Source organism: Leucoraja erinacea, chromosome 19, assembly GCF_028641065.1.
Source record: "Leucoraja erinacea ecotype New England chromosome 19, Leri_hhj_1, whole genome shotgun sequence".
NCBI classification, from domain to species: domain Eukaryota; kingdom Metazoa; phylum Chordata; class Chondrichthyes; order Rajiformes; family Rajidae; genus Leucoraja; species Leucoraja erinaceus.
Window position 1 is genome coordinate 18,368,620 of NC_073395.1, and position 19,188 is coordinate 18,387,807.

Here is a 19,188-nt window from a genome sequence, read left to right on the forward strand (position 1 = left end):
GCACACATTGCTGGTCTTGTAACTAGCACCTGCTTTTAAAAACATCAACGTAACCTGTAAATATGAAAACCTATTTGAACATCTCTATGTTACTGATATGGTTCAAAAAGTCCAAGAAGTAACTTTATTTATTCGAAACTGCTGATAGTTGCCTCTCACTTCAACATTACATTTTAATTAAACAAAACACTGCATATTTCCTCCTTACATTTTCTAACCTCTGCTAGATTCCTTTCTTACTAACCTTACCCTTTTCAGCCATTTGAAGTGCTTGTAGATATCCAAATCTCTCTCCAGTCTGGCACACATAACTTTCTTGTCCTTAGGGGAGTCCGCACCAACTGGTATTAAGGTTCAAATTGTGTTGCGAGTGACAAAGACATCTTACTACTATGTCTGACCCAGCTGCTATGCTTGTTGGAAGACAAATCAATGTGGCCCCAGCTGTTACAGACTTGAGACCAAAATCCTGCAATTACAATCGTCACCCCTCCAGGAATGTCCCTTGTTTACTGAAACCACGACCTGGACAAGCCTATCATGGGAAACTGGTCTAAAATATAAAAGTAGTGGGCAATAATAAGCCTATAAAACTTCACACACTATTGAAACCTATAACATTTGTTGGTATTTGTTTTGAGTGTACACACTTCAGAGATGTGAAACAGCCCAGCCTGGCTCAGTACGTTACATTCTTTCCTTGAGGACAAAGCAGCTATGACTACTGTTGTGTGGATGTCCAGGAAGGCAGGTTGTAAGCAGTGGGTTGTCCCATTGATCAGCACTGGTCCTCATTTCCTTGCACTGTTAATGACAAGGATGTCTGCACAACTTGTAACAACCCAAGTTTACTGACCACACACGGCAGGGTGGAAAGGTGGATGCGTTGTACCCAAATGGGATCTGGATAAGTCCGGTGACTCCACCAATTTTCATTGGCAGCCCAGAGCTAACGGCAATCAGGCACGGGGAAAAGGGAAATGTAATATCTTCAAAAGATTTTCTCCAAGTCCTGGGTTGCTTAACACAAGAAAAACACTTTGGAATTACTCAAGAATAACCAGGATTCTGTAACAAGCAAATTGATAATTCTCTTTGGATGAGTGACAAATTAGCACGGGCTTAACAGTTTGTACAACTGCATTCACCTCTGGCACCTGATAGGACTTTACATCGCTGGCATCTGAAAGGGGTTTAGCCTGCATTCATCAAGCCTACACATATATTGTCGGCTTTCACTTAAACCAACATTCTTATGCAAAGCAAGGTCAGAGAAACGCTAGTGAAATTATTCAACACCATCATGTACTGGAATACAGCCGTTGCAAAACTCCATGGATAATTGATGGTCAATTAGTTACCACCTGACACAACAGAGCTTCACCAGTTTCAAACGAATGTTATCAGTCGGGAATGCTGCTAAAATTGAATTCTTCAAATAGCAAATGACAATCTTCAGGGAATTTAAAGCGAGGCATCAAATTGAAGTCGTCCATCACTGCGACATTAACTGTTGCTCCGCACAGTGCGATGCACTCATGGGCAGATTGCAAATCTTTTCCATCCTCTTTAAAACTATTACAATAATGGCAAATGTTTGCAATTGGAACATAAAAATATTTTCTCTCACACAGTAAGACAACACGAACAAAATCATCAGATGGAACGAGGCTTAAAGGCTGGGGACCTTTGGACCTCGTAAAACTAATATTCTCCAGTTAGTTATCGTCATACAGCAAGGAAACAGACCCTTCAGCCCAACTTGCCCATGCCGACCAAAATGCCTAATCTACATTAGTCCCATCTGCCTGTGTTTGGCCCATATCACACTAAACCTTGAATACAGACATGAAATGCTGGAGTAACTCAGCCGGACAGGCAGCATCTCTGGAGAGAAGGAATGGGTAACGTTTCAGGTCGAAACCCTTCTTCAGCCATTCTTTCTCTGCAGAGATGCTGCCTGCCCACCTGAGTTACTCCAGCATTTTGTATCTCTCTTCCGTGGAAACCAGCAACAGCGGCTCCTTCCTACACATTCCCTCGAAACCTTTCCTTTCCATGTACCTGTCCAAGTGTTTATGAATGGTCTTACAGTTCCTGCCTCAACTACCCCTCTGGCAGCTTGTTCCATGTACCCACCTTCTGTGTGAGTAAGTTGCTCCTCAGGTTCTTATTAAATCTTTAAACCATTGTCCCCTGGTTCTTAATTTCCCCTACCCTGGGTAAAAGACTGTGCATTCAATCTATTTATTCCCCTCATGATCTTATACATCTATCAGATCCTCCCTCATCCCCAGTTTCCGCCTGCACTTCCCCCTTCCCCCTTCGTCTTTCCATTATACATTCCCATATCACGTTTGCAATGGAAACTGACAAATAAAATTGCCAAGTGATAATTTCAGAAATCAGCAAAGCTTTATAATTACAAGCTGAAATGTTAAATAGGTTGCTTTCCAAATGGGCGACAGATGTTTGCAGTACGAAATTCTACAGGAAATATACACAAAATAAAGATAATCTGATAAAGTGCCTAGCAGAAGCCATACCTGGCATGTTTACAAACTCTCTTCATTAATAACTCCTAGATCTTGGAGCGCCTTATCTTTTAATCTGTTCCAGTTTTCAAATACATACAGCGTTCAAAGCTTTAACGTCAAAGGCTGCTGAATCATCTAAGGCTGTATGTTTTAATTTTCCTTCTTCACTATCTCCTTGCCTATTTATTTTATTAAAATAGTTTGAAGATTTATGTCTCTGCTTGTTCTCTCTCTCCATTAATATTCTGAAAGACAAGTACATAAATATTGAACAAACAGTATTTATCCAAATTCTACATTAAGCTCCTATAAGTTACAGTAACGCACTACATCTGAAACACCAAACCATTGTGGAACTGTACGTTTGCAAAGTCAACATATTGCAAACTTCTGAAGAGGCACATTAAATGTGTTTAAATAATATGGTGTTGAGGCTCCAGTTTGTACTTGTGAAAATAAATTAATTATGTTGATTGGTAACAGTATGCAGTTACCACAAGATGGCACTGCCTTGCTAAATAAATCAGCTTTTTACAAGATTTAAGGTTATCAAATATAGAGGACAAGTGAGAAAAGGAGGCAGTCCTTATACCACAGAACTCTCAAAGTTACGAGAAGCAGCTGATTTGTTGTCTTTATTTTGTCACAGTGGTGACAGTCCAAGGATGGGAAAGATGTTCCAGCAAAAAAACAGCCAGCCACAAACAAATACAAGAGGGAATGCTACTCACCAGGTGGCTCTGTAGCCATTCAGCGAGGAGTTCTGCAGTGGAGTCTGGTATCTGACAGCGTAGTCCATCCTTCTCCTCATTCTCCATCAGCTCCAGCAGTCCTCGAAGGTCTTCCACCAGGTGTAATACGCGTAGACCACCCATATAGGGGGAGTTAGGCGACTGGCAGTCAAACAGACCATTCGAGTAGTCCAAGGTCTTTGAACCTAGTGAAAGATGAATAGGTGAAAGTTAATGCTGTCAGTCACTTTGACCATCAGGGACTGAGTCATACCGACAATACGGTCTAGATATTAATCAAAAACAGACAATTGATGGGCTGTCATATATCAGGCTAATGCACCTGAAGGAAATTCCTGAATGCCTAACGTTGCAAATGTAGTTATATCAAGCTACCAAAACAATCCCCCGAGCATGGCATCCAGTACTTTCTCTCCAAAAAAGTGAATATATTGATAAATTCAGGCTATTCTGTGAAAAATGACAGATGTAACTAATTAAATTTTACAATATATGATTAAACAAACTAACAAGCTCACTCGCATCATCCTGGGAAGCGAGCCAGGAATTTATTTTTGAGTGCCGCATTTGAGAGCGGAAGAGAGAGTCTTTAATCCATCAAAAGGATTCTGCGGTTGGACTGGGAAAATAAGAGCAATTGAGTTTGTATTTACACAAAATTAAGGGAAGGGAAAGGGGAAGAGAGCAAGGGAGAGGGCAAGGAGGGAAGAGAAGAGATGCAGTGCTAGGAAGGTCCTTGTCAGAGAACGCAACTTCTGAACCTTGGTCATTACTGACACAGGAGCAAATGGTTGCAGACATTTTGTAAGCTGACCCTACACACACATGATAAATCTGCTTTAGTAGTGTTAGTCGAGGGGTTAAGGTTGCCCAAGACATCCACGAGTACACTTGTATCACATTCCTTCCTCCCAACAAGCTCAATGTTAATACAAACTGCAACCCCCCATTAATATTTAAGCTGTGGTGTAAATCCAGAGCCCACAGCTGGGGTGTGGCGACCAGGCAAGTGCCTTCTCCAGGGAAATCATTCAGCACTCCCACCCAGGGCAAGTCTCCGATCTGATGGATATCCGTGGATGTAGACGACTGCTCCGCTTCAACAGGACAAAAATAAAACTATTACCTTCCATCGTCTAACTGCTGCTCATCTGTTTTATTACCAGCTGCCTCAGGCATCTCATTAGTATTATTTTTGCTGGAGTTGTCCTGTGGGGTTTTATAATGCTATTCACAATTAGGTTCTTGTTTGAACACATCGGCATCTAGACATGGTTCTCTGTACCAAATACTTTAGAGAGTCAATCCCAGAATCAGTCTGCAGAAGGACCGTAAATGTCGTCTGTCCATTCCCTCCACAGTTGCTGCCTGAACCACTGAGCTCCGCCAGCACTGTGTTCAGCTCCAATAAAGGTTTATGGGTGATTACTTATGGTTGAGAATGAATCACTCCAGATTTTCATACCTGCAATGATCCCATCCATTTGTTCCAAAGCAGCAGCTAACATCTCGCTGGCATCAGTCATCTTTCTATCCTTGTAAATCAGTCAATGCCACACCTGATCCTGGAAAATAAGCAAAGCAAGTCAACTCCAATCGTTACCTAGGCAATTGGAAGCAATTTATTAAACATTCTTAATCATCAGTTAATACCTCTCAATTTTATACAAATGTACTGAAACAGCATATTAAAAGGGAACAGCCATCCAAATAAACTTAACTGTACTGGCAAACAAAAGCTGCAAAATCTAAATGAGGGAGAGAGAGAGAGAGAGAGAGGGACACCAAAATGGAGCAAAACAAATATCACTTCAAATCCAAAGAAGACCCCCTGCAGTTCTATTCGTAATTCCAGCTTTGAAAGGGTTTGGATACTGGTACAGCTATTGCCTAAAGCAGCTATACAAATTGCTGGTGGGAGCTGGCACGTCGCGTGTACTGGCAGAGCAGAGTGTTCTTAGATTACGTGCCGTGTTGCTATCTTGCAGTGCCGTGTACTCCAACTACCTCTAGCTGTGACCCGTGAATCAGAGACAGTGGGAGGGAGCTTTCAGAGAGGGAATTCCAGGTTTCTTGTTACTTTGCCAGTCTCAGTAACTGACTTCAATTCCGCATCACTCGTGCAGGCCTAGAACGCTGCTTCACCACAGTACAGGGACTTACTCATCTTGTTACAGGGAGTAAGGTTTGTCTTTTCTGGAGCAAAACCAAACTGCTAGAGGAACCCAGCAGCATTGGTGGTGGTGGGGGGGGGGGGGGGCAAGTAATTATTGATGTTGTTTCGAGTTGAGACATAGAAACATAGAAAATAGGTGCAGGAGTAGGCTATTCGGCCCTTCGAGCCTGCACCGCCATTCAATATGATCATGGCTGATCATCCAAATCAATATCCCATACCTGACATGTCTCTCCCCGCCCCCCCCCCCCCCCCAACTCCATGAAGTTGCCTACTCCGCTGGGTTCCTCCAATTTTTGCTCCAGATTCCAGCATCTGCAGCTCTTGTACATTTGGGGGGGATTTTCTCTAATGGCAACAAAATGGACTCAAATCTTTTCTTCAAAACTCTCCAGAAATGAAGAAGGGTTTCGGCCCGAAACGTTGCCTATTTCCTTCGCTCCATAGATGCTGCTGCACCCGCTGAGTTTCTCCAGCTTTTTTGTGTACCTTCTCCAGAAATGCTGCCTGACCTACTGTGTTACTCCAGCACTGTGTACTTTCCTGAAAATGTTATTCACTATTTTTTCCAACAAACAAACCTATTTACTGGAATCATGTTAGCAAGCTTAGATTTCATTAAAACACAGCTAATGGGGTAATTGAGAAATAAAATCTCAATTTTAATCTTGTTCAAACCATGCTGAGTACAGTACGCAGATGTATTAGGTGAAATTGCCTTATTTGTTCCATCCAGCAGCTGAAACTTGGCAAACACAAACAATGAAATCATAAGAGACATCTTCATAAATGTCTTTCCATTGATTCCCAGAAATTAACAATCATGTGGGAGCAGGAAGAACATTGGCACATGTGCATAGATGTATAATTCTGGAGCTTTTGATGCTGGGGAATATCCACATGGGTCACATACCATAGACATAATGGACTTCCATCAGGAGGACTCTTAGACTGACACTTAGTCTAGAGTTAGTGGAAAACCAGAGGTGGATTTCATCTAACTTAAAGGAATGTTCTGCTTGGTTTACAAAATGGACTCGCGTTCCTGACCACAAGAACAACTGCTTGAATCTGAACGAGTTATTTCCAGTGCTTATTCCCTCAACAAACCTGCTTCCTCCACCCAAAAAGAGGCCAAGATAGCAAATATTTGTGAAGGGATGGAGGTAGCTTCCTGATATTAACTTCTTCGCTTTCATTTTGTTGCACACAAACTCCAGTGCAAAATCTTAAACCTCATATCCTTTAAACCTCATATCTTTCCCCCGCTCACCTCAAATCTTTCCCCTGAACCAGTGATTCGCATCGTTCGGTTTCGAGTCTTACTAACCTGAAGGACTTTGCAAAATATATGGGATTTTACCACAATCTGGCAGCTTCATGGTCATTGCAAGTAATATCAGCTTTATATCCAGAATTAATTTAACTAATTACCTAAATTTAAAGTAATTAGTTGTTATACTGGCACATTCTCAGTAATAAAGGTCAATTTTATCCCCGATCCCTTGCCCTGTAGTAGTTATTCTAAGGAACTACAACAAACTCTAAAGTGACTTGAAACCTCCTACAGTATTCTTGCCCCACTGTCAGCAGTTACTGAGCATGGTTCCATGAATTCTAAACCACAGAAAGTCAAAGCGGGTAACTTTACAGATTAAGTGGTTTCCATTTCTTTTCAATGGTAAAGATTGGAGGTAGAGTCAAGTATTATGTTGCTAGATTTCCGCTGCAACTCTTAAGTTCATTATCTGGATTGAATGTTTCCGTCTCTGTCCAAAGTCCTGTTAAAACACCGGCTGTGCCATTCAATATGATCACAGCTGATAATGTATCTCAGTACCACATTCCTCTCATACCCCCTTGATGTCCCTTACATATATACATCTCTTTATTAACTATATTCAGCAACATGGTGTCTACCGCCCTCTGCCTTACACTTTATCCCAAGGTACCGCTAATTCTAAATGCAGGGGGAAACTTTCAACGCACATCCAGCCTGTGAAGCCCTTTTAGGATTTTCAAAGACAGCTCCTCCCATTTGCACAATGCCAGTATTCATTAATCTCACCTCCAACAACAGTGCTTCCATTTGCATGAATCTTTATTTACCATATATAGCCACGTGGATATGTAGGGAATGGAGGGATGTGGATCATGTGCAGGCTCCATATATTAGTTTAATTTGGCATTGTGTTCAACACAGACATTGTGGGCTGAAGGGCCCGTTCCCGAGCTGTATTGTTCTATGTTCTATATGCCACATTCTAAATCACCGTTTGACTTTCGTTCCTTTTGGAGTTTATTGGCGATTTCCCTTACACTTATGGCCTCTGGTTTATGTCTCTCTCAACTAGAAACATCAAGTTTACTTTAAGCTTTTTTATAGCCTTATTTTTTCATCATGTCACCCTCTGGTCATTCAGTCTTACCAGACGTAAAACTTTTCAATTCTATTTATCATCTACACGAATCAGTTCTGCCTCAAGGCCCTTTTCATAACGTGAACTAAAGCGAAGCACAATGCTTCAAATCTAATGGAAGGTTCTACAAGTTTAACATTACACCTCTACTGTTTACTTCTGTCTTGGAAAAAAACGACTGTGCTTTGCTTTTATTTTAAAATTCATCGTAAAAAGATGCCAGTCTTTGTTGCTTAAGCAGTTAAACAATACATTCTTACAACAGTCACTTTAAATTAATTTGTAATTACTGAGGTCACTTAAGGCTTTAGTTTAACTTGTAATGGGCAATAGATCAAATATAGCACAAAACAACATAGCAACAATTACTAATGGTAACTGATGTCATATAACATCACATCACAGACTGCACATTTAATCGGGCCCAAGGTTACCATCGTGCACTGTGGACAACTCGAGATATCAAACCACCTTGCTACAACCCTGACATTAACCACAATAATCCAACAATACATAATATTAGTTGATAGATTGTGAAAATCTAATACATTAAATCATAGCGAGTTAAACAAAGTTAATTTCAAACATTGAATTTGCTGCAATTGAACATTTTCAACATGACAACGTACCTTGAGGTTTATCTCAGTTGACAGTATAAACAAACAGCAGACTTCCTGACTGGTTCAGCGCACCAGCACAGAATACACTTGCTATTACAGATTAAAACATTTCTCCAAGGACCCTGGGCATAATATTAATGTAGCATGCAATGATCAGCCTTTTGCTTCAGAGCAACACAGACAAATAAATCCTTTTCAGCCAACCATCCTTAGAAACCTTAATTAACCTTAATCTAACACAACATGTAATGTGATTTACGCAAACCAATGCAGTCAAAATCTGCGCTAGAATAACTTCATTCCATAAATTCTTTGTCAAAACCAAAAATGCAATTTTTAAAGTCGGAGAATACTTTAGGTTGCAGATATCACTCACTAGCCCTTCCCAAAGGATTGATAACACGGTTAGTTCAGAGAAAGAGGCCTAGGTTCGAAACAAAGAACTGCAAATGTTGGTTAATACAATCTGAAGAAGGATTTCCACCCAAAACATCAAGCATCCATGTTGTCCTGAGATGCCGCCTGACGTGCTGAGTTACTTCAGCACTTTCTCCTTTTGTTTAAGAGGCCCAGGTTGCTCTTGTACTCCAGGGTGATTTGGGAATAGTAGGCGTCTTATCCACAAAGTAATCCTCAGATAATGCAGACCCATTGGAGATAGCAAGATCAAAGATATGGCCATATGCAACAGCAGGGAAGCTCATGTGGTGGACAAGTTTGAATGATGTCACAGCAATCTTGGAAACCAAAGAATTTAGGATGTTGAAACTGATTACTCCAAAAACAGAGGGAGAATCATTCTGAAGCAGACACATCAAGGCCATCAGTCTATGTTGCTGACAAAACCTTAATTCCCTTATAATGAAAAGCCCCTTTATTCTCCCGAGATTGCAGCACTGGCATGGCTGAGCACTTCAAACTTACAGAGGAGGACACAAATAATCACATGCATACTGATAATACCATAGTATAACTTGCTTTGTACATCTTCATTACTCTTTGCCCCTCTCAAATTAAAGCTAAGCCCTTTCATCTTTGACATTTCCACCCTGAGAAAAAGTTCTGACTGTCAACCCCATCTACGCCTTATCATAATTTTATAACTTCATTCAAGATGTCTACTTTGTGGACAAGGTGCCTGCTATTCCAAAATAATCCCGGAGTACAAACAACCTCCGATACATCAGACCATGAGTAATTGCCGTGAGTAATTACTCAGGGTAGGCAGTCAGTCGGCTTTTAAAAAATCTTAAACCGCGCATGCGCAGATTGTTCTCCACTCCGTAAGCTGTCAGTCGACTTTTATAAAGTCTTCAAAAGCCATATCTCTTAATAAAGTACAGTATTTCCCGGACATGAAGAGGCACCCCCATTTTGAGTTAATACATTTTAAAAGACTGCTGGTGGGACATAGTATTTTTCATGCTCAAAAAAATAAATATAAAGAAAGTAACAATTCAATTTGCCCAAATCTCCTTCCTTCATTCTGAATTACTGAATGGGTGGGGGATGGAGGGTGACGGCAGGTGGAGAGATGGTGGGAAAACCAGGAGCACACCGGGACAAGTTAAATCAGTTGTGATCTTATTGAATGACAATACTAGTTCAAGGGACCATTGGGGGGGGGGGGGGGGGGGGGGGGGGGGGGGGGGAAATAGTTCTTTTCACAGCGTGTGGTGAGTTTGGCCAGGTGTAATGTTGCAGGGAGGGCAGCAGCGTTGAGAAGGAGGGGGGGTCTGGGATCGTGCTAGTAACTCACTCACTGCTGCCGCGGCGCTCCAGGTGTGGAGCCACCGCATTGTGGCTGGGGAGGGAAGCAGCTCGGGTGGCTGCGAGCGGGCGCCGCCTCCAGGACCTCAGCACTTGCCGGCCCGCTCACCTCTGGCAGTGCTCTCCGGCTGAAAACCTCTCTCCTGTCGCTCGCCGGCCTCACTCATGTCAGCCGCAAATCCGACAGCCGGGTAACCTCTATTGGTTCCTTGATCGTGCTGAGAAGTGTGAAGGGGTGATCATTAGTTGAAATGGGCTGAAAGGCCTGTTTTCATAGAAACATAGAAAATAGGTGCAGGAGTAGGCCATTCGGCCCTTCGAGCCTGCACCGCCATTCAATATTATCATGGCTGATCACCCAATTCAGTATCCTGTACCTGCCTTCTCTCCATACCCCCTGATCCTTTAGCCACAAGGGCCACATCTAACTCCCTCTTAAATATAGCCAATGAACTGGCCTCAACTACCTTCTGTGGCAGAGAGTTCCAGAGATTCACCACTCTCTGTGTGAAAAATGTTCTTCTCATCTCGGTCCTAAAAGATTTCCCCCTTATCCTAAACTGTGACTTCCCCAACATTGGGAACAATCTTCCTGCATCTAGCCTGTCCAACCCCTTAAGAATTTTGTAAGTTTCTATAAGATCCCCCCTCAACCTTCTAAATTCTAGCGAGTACAAGCTGAGTCTATCCAGTCTTTCTTCATGCTTTATCTCTAAACTAAACCTCATCTGCAACCTCTCCAAAGCGTCCACATCCTTGCTGTAACGGGGCAACCAGAACTGTACACAATATTCAACCAAAGGCTTAAGGGCGAAACACGACTTTCTGATTTATACTATTCTTTAACTGCCTGATATAGGGCCTCAAGTGACCACTCAGCCTCTTCCATTATTTTGGCTTTTCATATGTCTCTCTTAATATTCTTCACTCATTTTAAGTTTTCTGTTCATCATGTTACTTGCTCTAATATCTTTGGATTTCTAGAGTTCTGTGGCAGCATACCGTGTATGCAAAGAAATGTTTTAATCAGCTTTACTTAATATCTGAAATGTTGTCATCTTGTTCTGAATTTCAACCTACTTATTAGGATGAATCATTCACTTTTTATTTTAATGGCTCTGGAAATGTGGACAAGGTTGCTATTTCCTTCGCTCCATAAATGCTGCCGCACCCACTGAGTTTCTCCAGCATTTTTGTCTACCTGCTATTTGGAATATATCAGAAACATTTAGTTACCACAAGTGTAATGGTCAATATTTAAACCCTTCACCTCCAGAGAACATTAATACAATACTTGGCCCGAAACATCAGTTTACATCTGGCTTCACAGATGTTCCTTGACCCGCTGAATCCTTCCAGCATTGTTTTTTGTTCCAGATTCTGGCTTCAGCAGACTATTTGGCTTCATTAATGCAAGTTCGCCCAGTCCTTGACCACAGCTAGACTCACAATTTCATTCACTATCCGCTGTATAGGTATTGGCTGTTTGTCCAGGAATCTCAATTTTCTAAGGAGGTTAAGTCATTCAAAAACATAAATTTCGGGAGGAACGCAGCGGGTCATAAGTCATTGGTGATAGGAGCAGAATTAGGCCATTTGGCCCATCTAGTCTACTCCATCATGCCTTCTCCCCACAATCGCTGACACCCGTACTAATCTATAATATATCTATCTATCCCAGCCTTAAAAATATCCATTGACTTGGCCTCCACAACCACTATGGCAAAGAATTCCATAGATTCTCTAATCTGACTAAAGAAATCATTTCTCATCTCCTTCCTAAAGGAACATCCTTTAATTCTGAGGCTATGACCTCTAGTCCTAGACTCTCCCACTAGTGGAAACATCCTCTCCACATCCACTCTATCCAAGCCTTTCACTGAATGATCTGGATGAAATCTACACAATTTTTATCAGCTACAGTTTCATGTGATGCATAGGCAACATAAATTTAGGAGAGATTTTTTTTAAACTTGGTAGATGGTAAGCCTTTTGAATTCACTAACACAGAATGTTGCAGAGCCTCATTCAATGATTCCTCCTAATAAGTAGTTAAAGCTCATTCAAAACTGAGATCCAAAGATTTCATGAGACAGGTAGTTTTTGGGTTCCGTTAACCGTCCCTTCTGTAAGCCAAAAACATCAATTTTCTACATAGTTACAGAGTTATATAGCACAGAAACAGGCCCTCAAGTCCAACTTGTCAAATCCAACCAAGTTACGTGGCTAGCCCAGTCACATTCAAACATTTCCTGAGTTTTAAGTGCAGGCAGCAAATAAAGGGCTAAACAAAAACACATTTTATTTTTATACAGGTGCACAACCTTTTATCCGACGATCCAAATAACGAAAACCTCCAAATAGCGACATTTTTTCGGTCCTTGAAGAAAGGTCCTTGAAAACGTTCACCGAGGGCGGCCCGCAGAGGTGACAGCGGAACCTCCGGTCGGTCCTCGAAGAAAGGGGAACTAAATCCCCATCCATAAAAGAGGAGGTGAGGGTATATTGCGCGGGAGGGTTAATAATTGACAATATGCTGCTACCTGTCCGCTGTGTTAAAACTTTCCCACGGTAGACACGATACACAGTGTATCGTGAGTCTTGCGTGGGAACCTTTTAACTCAGCGTGCAGGCAGCAGCAGATTGTCGCTCCCTTCAGTTTCACCCCACCTACACCCCTCTGCTCCCCGGCCATGTGTGTGACCCCATTCCTCCCCTCTCCAGCTCCCCGCTCATTGCACCGGCGCGGGAGCTTTGCACTGTTTTCACGTCGGCGATGGCAGCAGATCGGTGCGAGTCACCGGAGACGTCAGGACCAATTGGACCATCGTCCACCAGGCCCACCGCAACCACGGAGATCCCAGAGACCCACAGCCAACAGCAGCCCAGCCCAGCCCCGCTCCAACTACAGAGGAACCTGGGTTGCGGATGACGGGGCGCAGCTCGGGGCGTCGTAGGGGCCCATAGGGGAGCGGGTTCCTGTTGGTCCTGACGTCTCAGGGAACCTGCTATCCTCCGGGAACTGTACCGCCCTTGCAGGAGAGTGGGGTTGTTTGCAGTTGCAGAGTGAGGGGGGCAAGGGCAGTACAGTTCCCAGTCTCAGCTCCAGTCCAGGGGGGTGGCCAGAGACGTCAGGACCAACGGGACAGCGACCCCCAGGCCCACTGCAAGCACAGAGATCCCAGAGACCCACAGCCAGCAGCAACTCCAGCCCAGCCCCGCTCCAACTCCAAAGGAACATGTAGGGGCAGAAGCTGATGGTGTGCTGATGGTACGTCTTGTTCTTGGGGTGGCGCAGCTCGGGCTGTGGGCGAACTGCCACTTGTCGCCGTAGCGGCCCATCGGGGAGAAGATTCCTCTGGAGTTGGAGGGGGAGGGGGGTATTGTGCTGTTTGATCGCAACCCTACTATCCCAGGGACAGGGAGACACAGCGGCTTTTTAGACTGGTGGGCAATCACTTCCAAAGTTCTGCCCACACAGTCAGTACACCTCTCCTACACTGCATTTCATACAAACATTTATTCTGCAAGAAAAAACGACATTGAAGACTCAAACTCGCGACCGAGTAACTGCCGGGATCAAGGCGCAAACTCGCGACCTTGCGGATACGAGCCGAACACTCTACCACTGAGCCAGCCATTAAAATCTACGCTAAAAAATTTCCATTCCGAAGACCGACAAATTCTGAATTACGAAAAGTGTCTGGTCCCAAGGCTTTCGGATAAAAGGTTGTGCACCTGTACTGACATAATGCCCACTCAGAAAGAAAAAAAATGAACATTCCATAAAAATGGTAAAGGAGAAGAAATTCCATAAATTCAATTCTTACACAAACATGCCATGTAGAACAGTCCAATTGGAGACCTAAAACTTAGAATTAGCAAGAACCTGAAGATCTTTGCTTGACCGGAAAACCTCTACAAGGCATTTAAAACATGGGAGCACATCTGGGGTCAAGCAGCAGCCATGGAGGGAAACGTACTGAAATGTTTATCCTTCAGACTGATCAAGATTCCAGCATCTCCAGACACATGCATCTCCAAACAATCCTTCAAAGTGCTTTTAGTGATAAAGGCCATTATCTCAATAGCCTTAACGTTTTACCAGAACCGAACAAGTCAAATATTGAGGCTTCCCCAGATGAGGTCCATCATATAATTACACGTCAAACCAATATCCTTATCACCCACTGTAATCATGTAGGAGGGGAAAAAATTCCACCACATTGCAGCTTTTTAAAACGTTGCACACAAGTACAAAGATTTAAGTTTTTATAAAATGCATGTATCTGTCAGAACTGAAATGGTAATGTTTACATCAAACTTGGAAACATATACATCTGACAGCAGTGAGAAGACTGAAAGATCAAAATAAATGGATGGAATATTTTCTACTTTCTATCTGTACTTGTCTTTGACAATACTAAGGGATCAGAGTAGGCAAAAGGGAGAACGTCATGCATTGCTCCAGCAAAGAGCACCCAAGCAACAACCATCCATCTCCCAAACATTTTTTATAGTCATAAGGTGATATGATATGAACAGACCCCATGGCCCAAGCCATTCATTAAATCTTTCACCTCTCACATTAAACCCAAACCTCCTAGTTCTCTCACTCTATCTATTCCCCTCATGATTTTATACATCTCTATAAAATCATCGCAGCTTCCTGCACTTCAAGGAACAAAGTCCTAGCCTGTCCAACCTCTCCCTATAGAGCTCAGGATCTTGAGTATCAGTTTACAAACTTCAAATATTTTAAATCTCGTCAGTACATTTTGCTAACTTTGACCACTCATGGCTGACATAACAGCTAAGGCACTCAGTCTACTAAGGTTAAAATTAAATACGATTAGATCAAATCAATTAGATATATCCCCTCAAAAAGAAAACAAAAATATCAGTGAACAAGATACAGCAAATTAAAGCAAATTCTATTATTTAATTTAAAATTTGGGTAGAAAAGTGAAGATCAAGAGGAAGCAGCAGCATGAAACGAGTACATGATAATTTCTCATCCCAAACATATTTAGCAGACTATGCACATGCCAACCCTATGGAGACAAACATTTAATGAAGATTTCACCTGCTGCAATGTGAACTGAATAAAAAGTTCTCAGAATAATCTTGATATGTGCCTTTGTGTGTTTGTTGTTACATCATTTTACTATTTCCATGACATGAGGTACAGCAAATCACCTTCTGCAAACCCATTCAACAGATAGAAAACACAAAAAATATTACTAGCTCACCTGGGTTGAAAATCAAATATTAATTTCCTACAAACTACAATCAGATTGAATTTAGGAATATCAATGATGGATGTTGTTCGTAAAAACATGAGCAGGCCATCTTGCACACCATTCAAGATGGTAGCTGATCTACCCACTCAAAGCCATTTCTACACTTTCTCCAATTATTTCTCAATTGTCTTAATATCCACAAAGCTATCAGGGTGCTTTTTTCTAATGAATTTAGTGACTTCACCTTTACTGAGAAAACATTTGAACATTCCCCATCTCAACCCCAAAATGATTGTCGCTTAATCTGAGATTATAATCACATTCTAAACTTCTCAAATGGGGAAAACGCCCTCAGTGCCATAGCCCTGTAAATATTATGTAGTTTTAATTAGATCTTCTCTGATTCTCAGTCTCTCGAGAATACAAGCCTTGCCTGCTCAATCATACAACAAACTCCATACCCCTCCCTGGTATATATCAATCTATATTGCACTTCCTGGATGTTATGTAGATCTTTTTTTTTTAAAGTAAGAGACAAAATATATATTCAATACTTTAAGATAGACATACCAAAGTCCCATATTAGTACACTATTGATTCTTTACTCAAATCCTTGTGTATTCTCAATGATTAATGGTGATTCAATTGCTTGCTAATAATTGTTTAAACCAGAAAGAACAACCATCTTGCATAACCTTAGAAACCATGTGCGAGAACAAATATAATCTTTGAGGTTCTGTTAATATTGGTAAAAAGCCAAATGACTAAACAACATCCTGGTAAGGGAACAGCTGCAGCATATTAAAAAATCCACCATCCACCTTTCTGATACCGAAAGCAAGAGAAGTCACCACAGCTTCACGAGAAAAAAAGCAGCATTGAATGGAAATTAGAAAACGGTTTTGGAGACCCTCTTTTGATGTTCATATCCAATACATCTTTCAAAGTAAATTATTTTCTATGAAACAATAGCATATTTTCTTAAAATAGAAAGTTATCTTGTATTTTAATTCCAGCTAAAGAACAAAGAGAACCCGATAATTTATCTTGAAGTATCTTGATTACAATTTATGGAATTATTCCGATTGAGCTTGAACACCACAATGTCAATATTCAAGAGCTTTTATGCCTAATAGGCACCTTGCCAAGTCTCAACAAGATTATAATCAAAATGCTTCAAAACTAGGTTGTGGAAGAAACTAGGGCAGCCAGCCTTGGGTGTAATTTTTAGACTACTTTTCCGATGCAAAGACTCGCAGCCAATGGAAACATTTTTACTCAATCTATTCGATTCCTTATAACAATGTGCAAACCTTGAACAAACTGCACCCACCTTCTGAATTACAGGGAATGCAAACGCATTGTTCTGCTTAGTCTGTTCTACACTCGCAAATGCAATACATCCTTCCTTAGCGGTGACAAAAGTCTGTAGATGCTGGAATCTGGAGCAAAGAAACAAACTGCTGGAGTAGATCAATGGTCAGGTAGCACCTATGAAGGGAATGGACCTTAGACATTTTGGGTCAAGATCCTTCCACTGCTTTGAAAGAATGGAGGGGAGGTAGCCAGCATAAATGAGTAGGGGGAAGGGGGTGGGGGGCGCAGAAGGCAAGAGTCAGCAATGTAATAACTGGTAACCAGGAGTTCCAGATGGTCACAGTGGACAGATCACAGCTGCTCGGCAAAGTGGTCGACAAGTCGCGAGCATCTCACTAATGTCGAATAAGCTAGGTTGAAAGCACCCAAGATGATAGATGAGGTGCTAGTGAATCTCTGCTTCGCCTGGAAGGACTGTTTGGTTTCCTGATGATGGCGGTCAGGGTGTAGGTGGAGAAACAGGCTGTGCACTCAGTTGACAGGAAAGTGCACAGGAAGAGATAGGAGCGGAGCAACCTATGGAATCATGCAGACAGTGGGCCATGCAGAAAGAAGACATGGGTGGAGAGGGGAAGATGTGACAGGATCGCATTGGAGCGTGTGTAAATATCGAAGAATGATGTGCTGAATACAAAGGCTGGTGGATGAAAGGCAAGGTTCAAGATTCTGTTTCCTGAAGGTTGACATCTCCGAGTTCATCCCTCGAGCCTCATCTTGAGAACTGAGGCAGAGGTGAAACCGGGAGGAAGGGCTGGCATTCTTACATGAGACATGATGGAAGGTGGTATAGTCCAGATAGCTGTGGGCATCCAGTAGGTTAGTAGTAAACTGCAATAGATAATTTGTCTCCTGAGGCAGAGACAGAAAGATAAAGGGGAGAGAGATGTCAGAAATGATCCAGGTAAATTTGAGGACAGGGAGGAAGTTAGAGGTGAAGTTGATGACATTGATGAATTCCACATGGGTTCAGGAGGCAGCACCAATGCCATTATAGAAGAGAAAGAGTTGGGAGTGGTGCCAGAATATGGTTGAAAGAAAAAATGCTCCACACAGTCAATGAAGACACAAGCATAGTTGGGATCAAGTGAGTGCCCATGGCTGTCTTTTTGATTTGTAGAAAATGGCGCAATTTGTTAAGTGGTCCACATGGTTGAGTATAGTATTTGTAATGGGGAACTGCTTGGATCTGTTCTGTGATGGGCAGAAAACACCATTCTATTTGCAGGGAATACTCCTTGTACACATCCTCTAGATACAAGATCAACATCCCACTGACCATTCTGATTATTTGCTGTTCCTACCCAAAACACTTTTATAATAATTGTAATTGAATCACCAAGTCTCTCTGGACCTCCACTATTTCCCTTTTATAAAGTACTCAGCGGTCTCAGAATTCAGTCAATGACTTAATGCTGCTTTCATTAAACCCTTTTGCCAATTTTACCTTTTTAATCTATCCATGTGCTTTTACACTTCTGCATTGGTCACATCTACAATATAAACCCCTACTCTTTATCTATCCCTTCTGAATCTTACCACTCAATTTCCTAGTTTAGAGCTCTCAATTTCATGAGCGGTAACCTAACTGGCATTTGCAACTCTCCCAAATTAGGTACAACCATGACATTTTCAGCGGGTCAGACAGCATCAGTGAAACCAATATCAGAGTTATGTTTTAGATAGGAGACATGTAGTTCAGTTCTGACGAAGGGCATTGGACCCGAAACCTTTAATTGCTTATCTGTGCATAAATGTTGCCTGGCCTGCTGAGGATTTCCAGCATTTTCTGTTTTTATTTACTATTTCCTACCTAGACAGTTTTTCCCATGATCTTCACCCCCAAAATTACTGTCACTCATAAAGGAAAAGCAGCAAAGAAGAAACAAGAGACATTGCTTCTATCACAGAAAACTCTAGAGTTAATAATCCAATGTGACAGATTTATTGCCGTTGTTGCCTGGTAGAATGTCTAATTTAATGATCGGCTATTAAGATAATTGAAGCAGCATGACAGTGCACATAAATGAAAATTAAGCTTAAATTATTCCACTTTAATTTACTCAGGAATAAGATTATAGTCGCAAATTAACTGAGTAGCAGATGGGCAAAGCAAACATCACCTCTCAAGTTCCATGAGAGGCAGCTGCAATCTTCCGTGCTGTTACTGAACTGATACAGTAGACATTCGTTTAGTCAATGCAAAAACAACCAAATGGCGAAGGTATTAACGCATTGAGCAAATCATTATCATTAATGGACACTTGGACAGATATGGACATGAAGGATTTAGAGG

General features: G+C 41.9%; 1 protein-coding gene across 10 annotated transcripts in view; it reads right to left on the minus strand.

Annotated features, from left to right (window-relative positions):
• Window positions 1–19,188, minus strand: part of ppfibp1b (PPFIA binding protein 1b) — a 100,512-nt gene that overhangs the window by 49,636 nt on the left and 31,688 nt on the right. For 9 of the 10 annotated variants that reach the window (XM_055650499.1, XM_055650500.1, XM_055650498.1 and 6 more), the window contains exons 2-3: window positions 4,755–4,854; window positions 3,269–3,474 (exon numbers count right to left, since the gene is read on the minus strand). In XM_055650499.1, the coding sequence (XP_055506474.1) occupies window positions 3,269–3,474; window positions 4,755–4,815 (267 nt within the window). In that variant the 5' untranslated portion in view covers window positions 4,816–4,854. Of the gene's footprint in view, window positions 1–3,268; window positions 3,475–4,754; window positions 4,855–8,514; window positions 8,535–19,188 lie in introns of those variants that run through there. The other variant, XM_055650493.1, reaches the window with a different exon arrangement.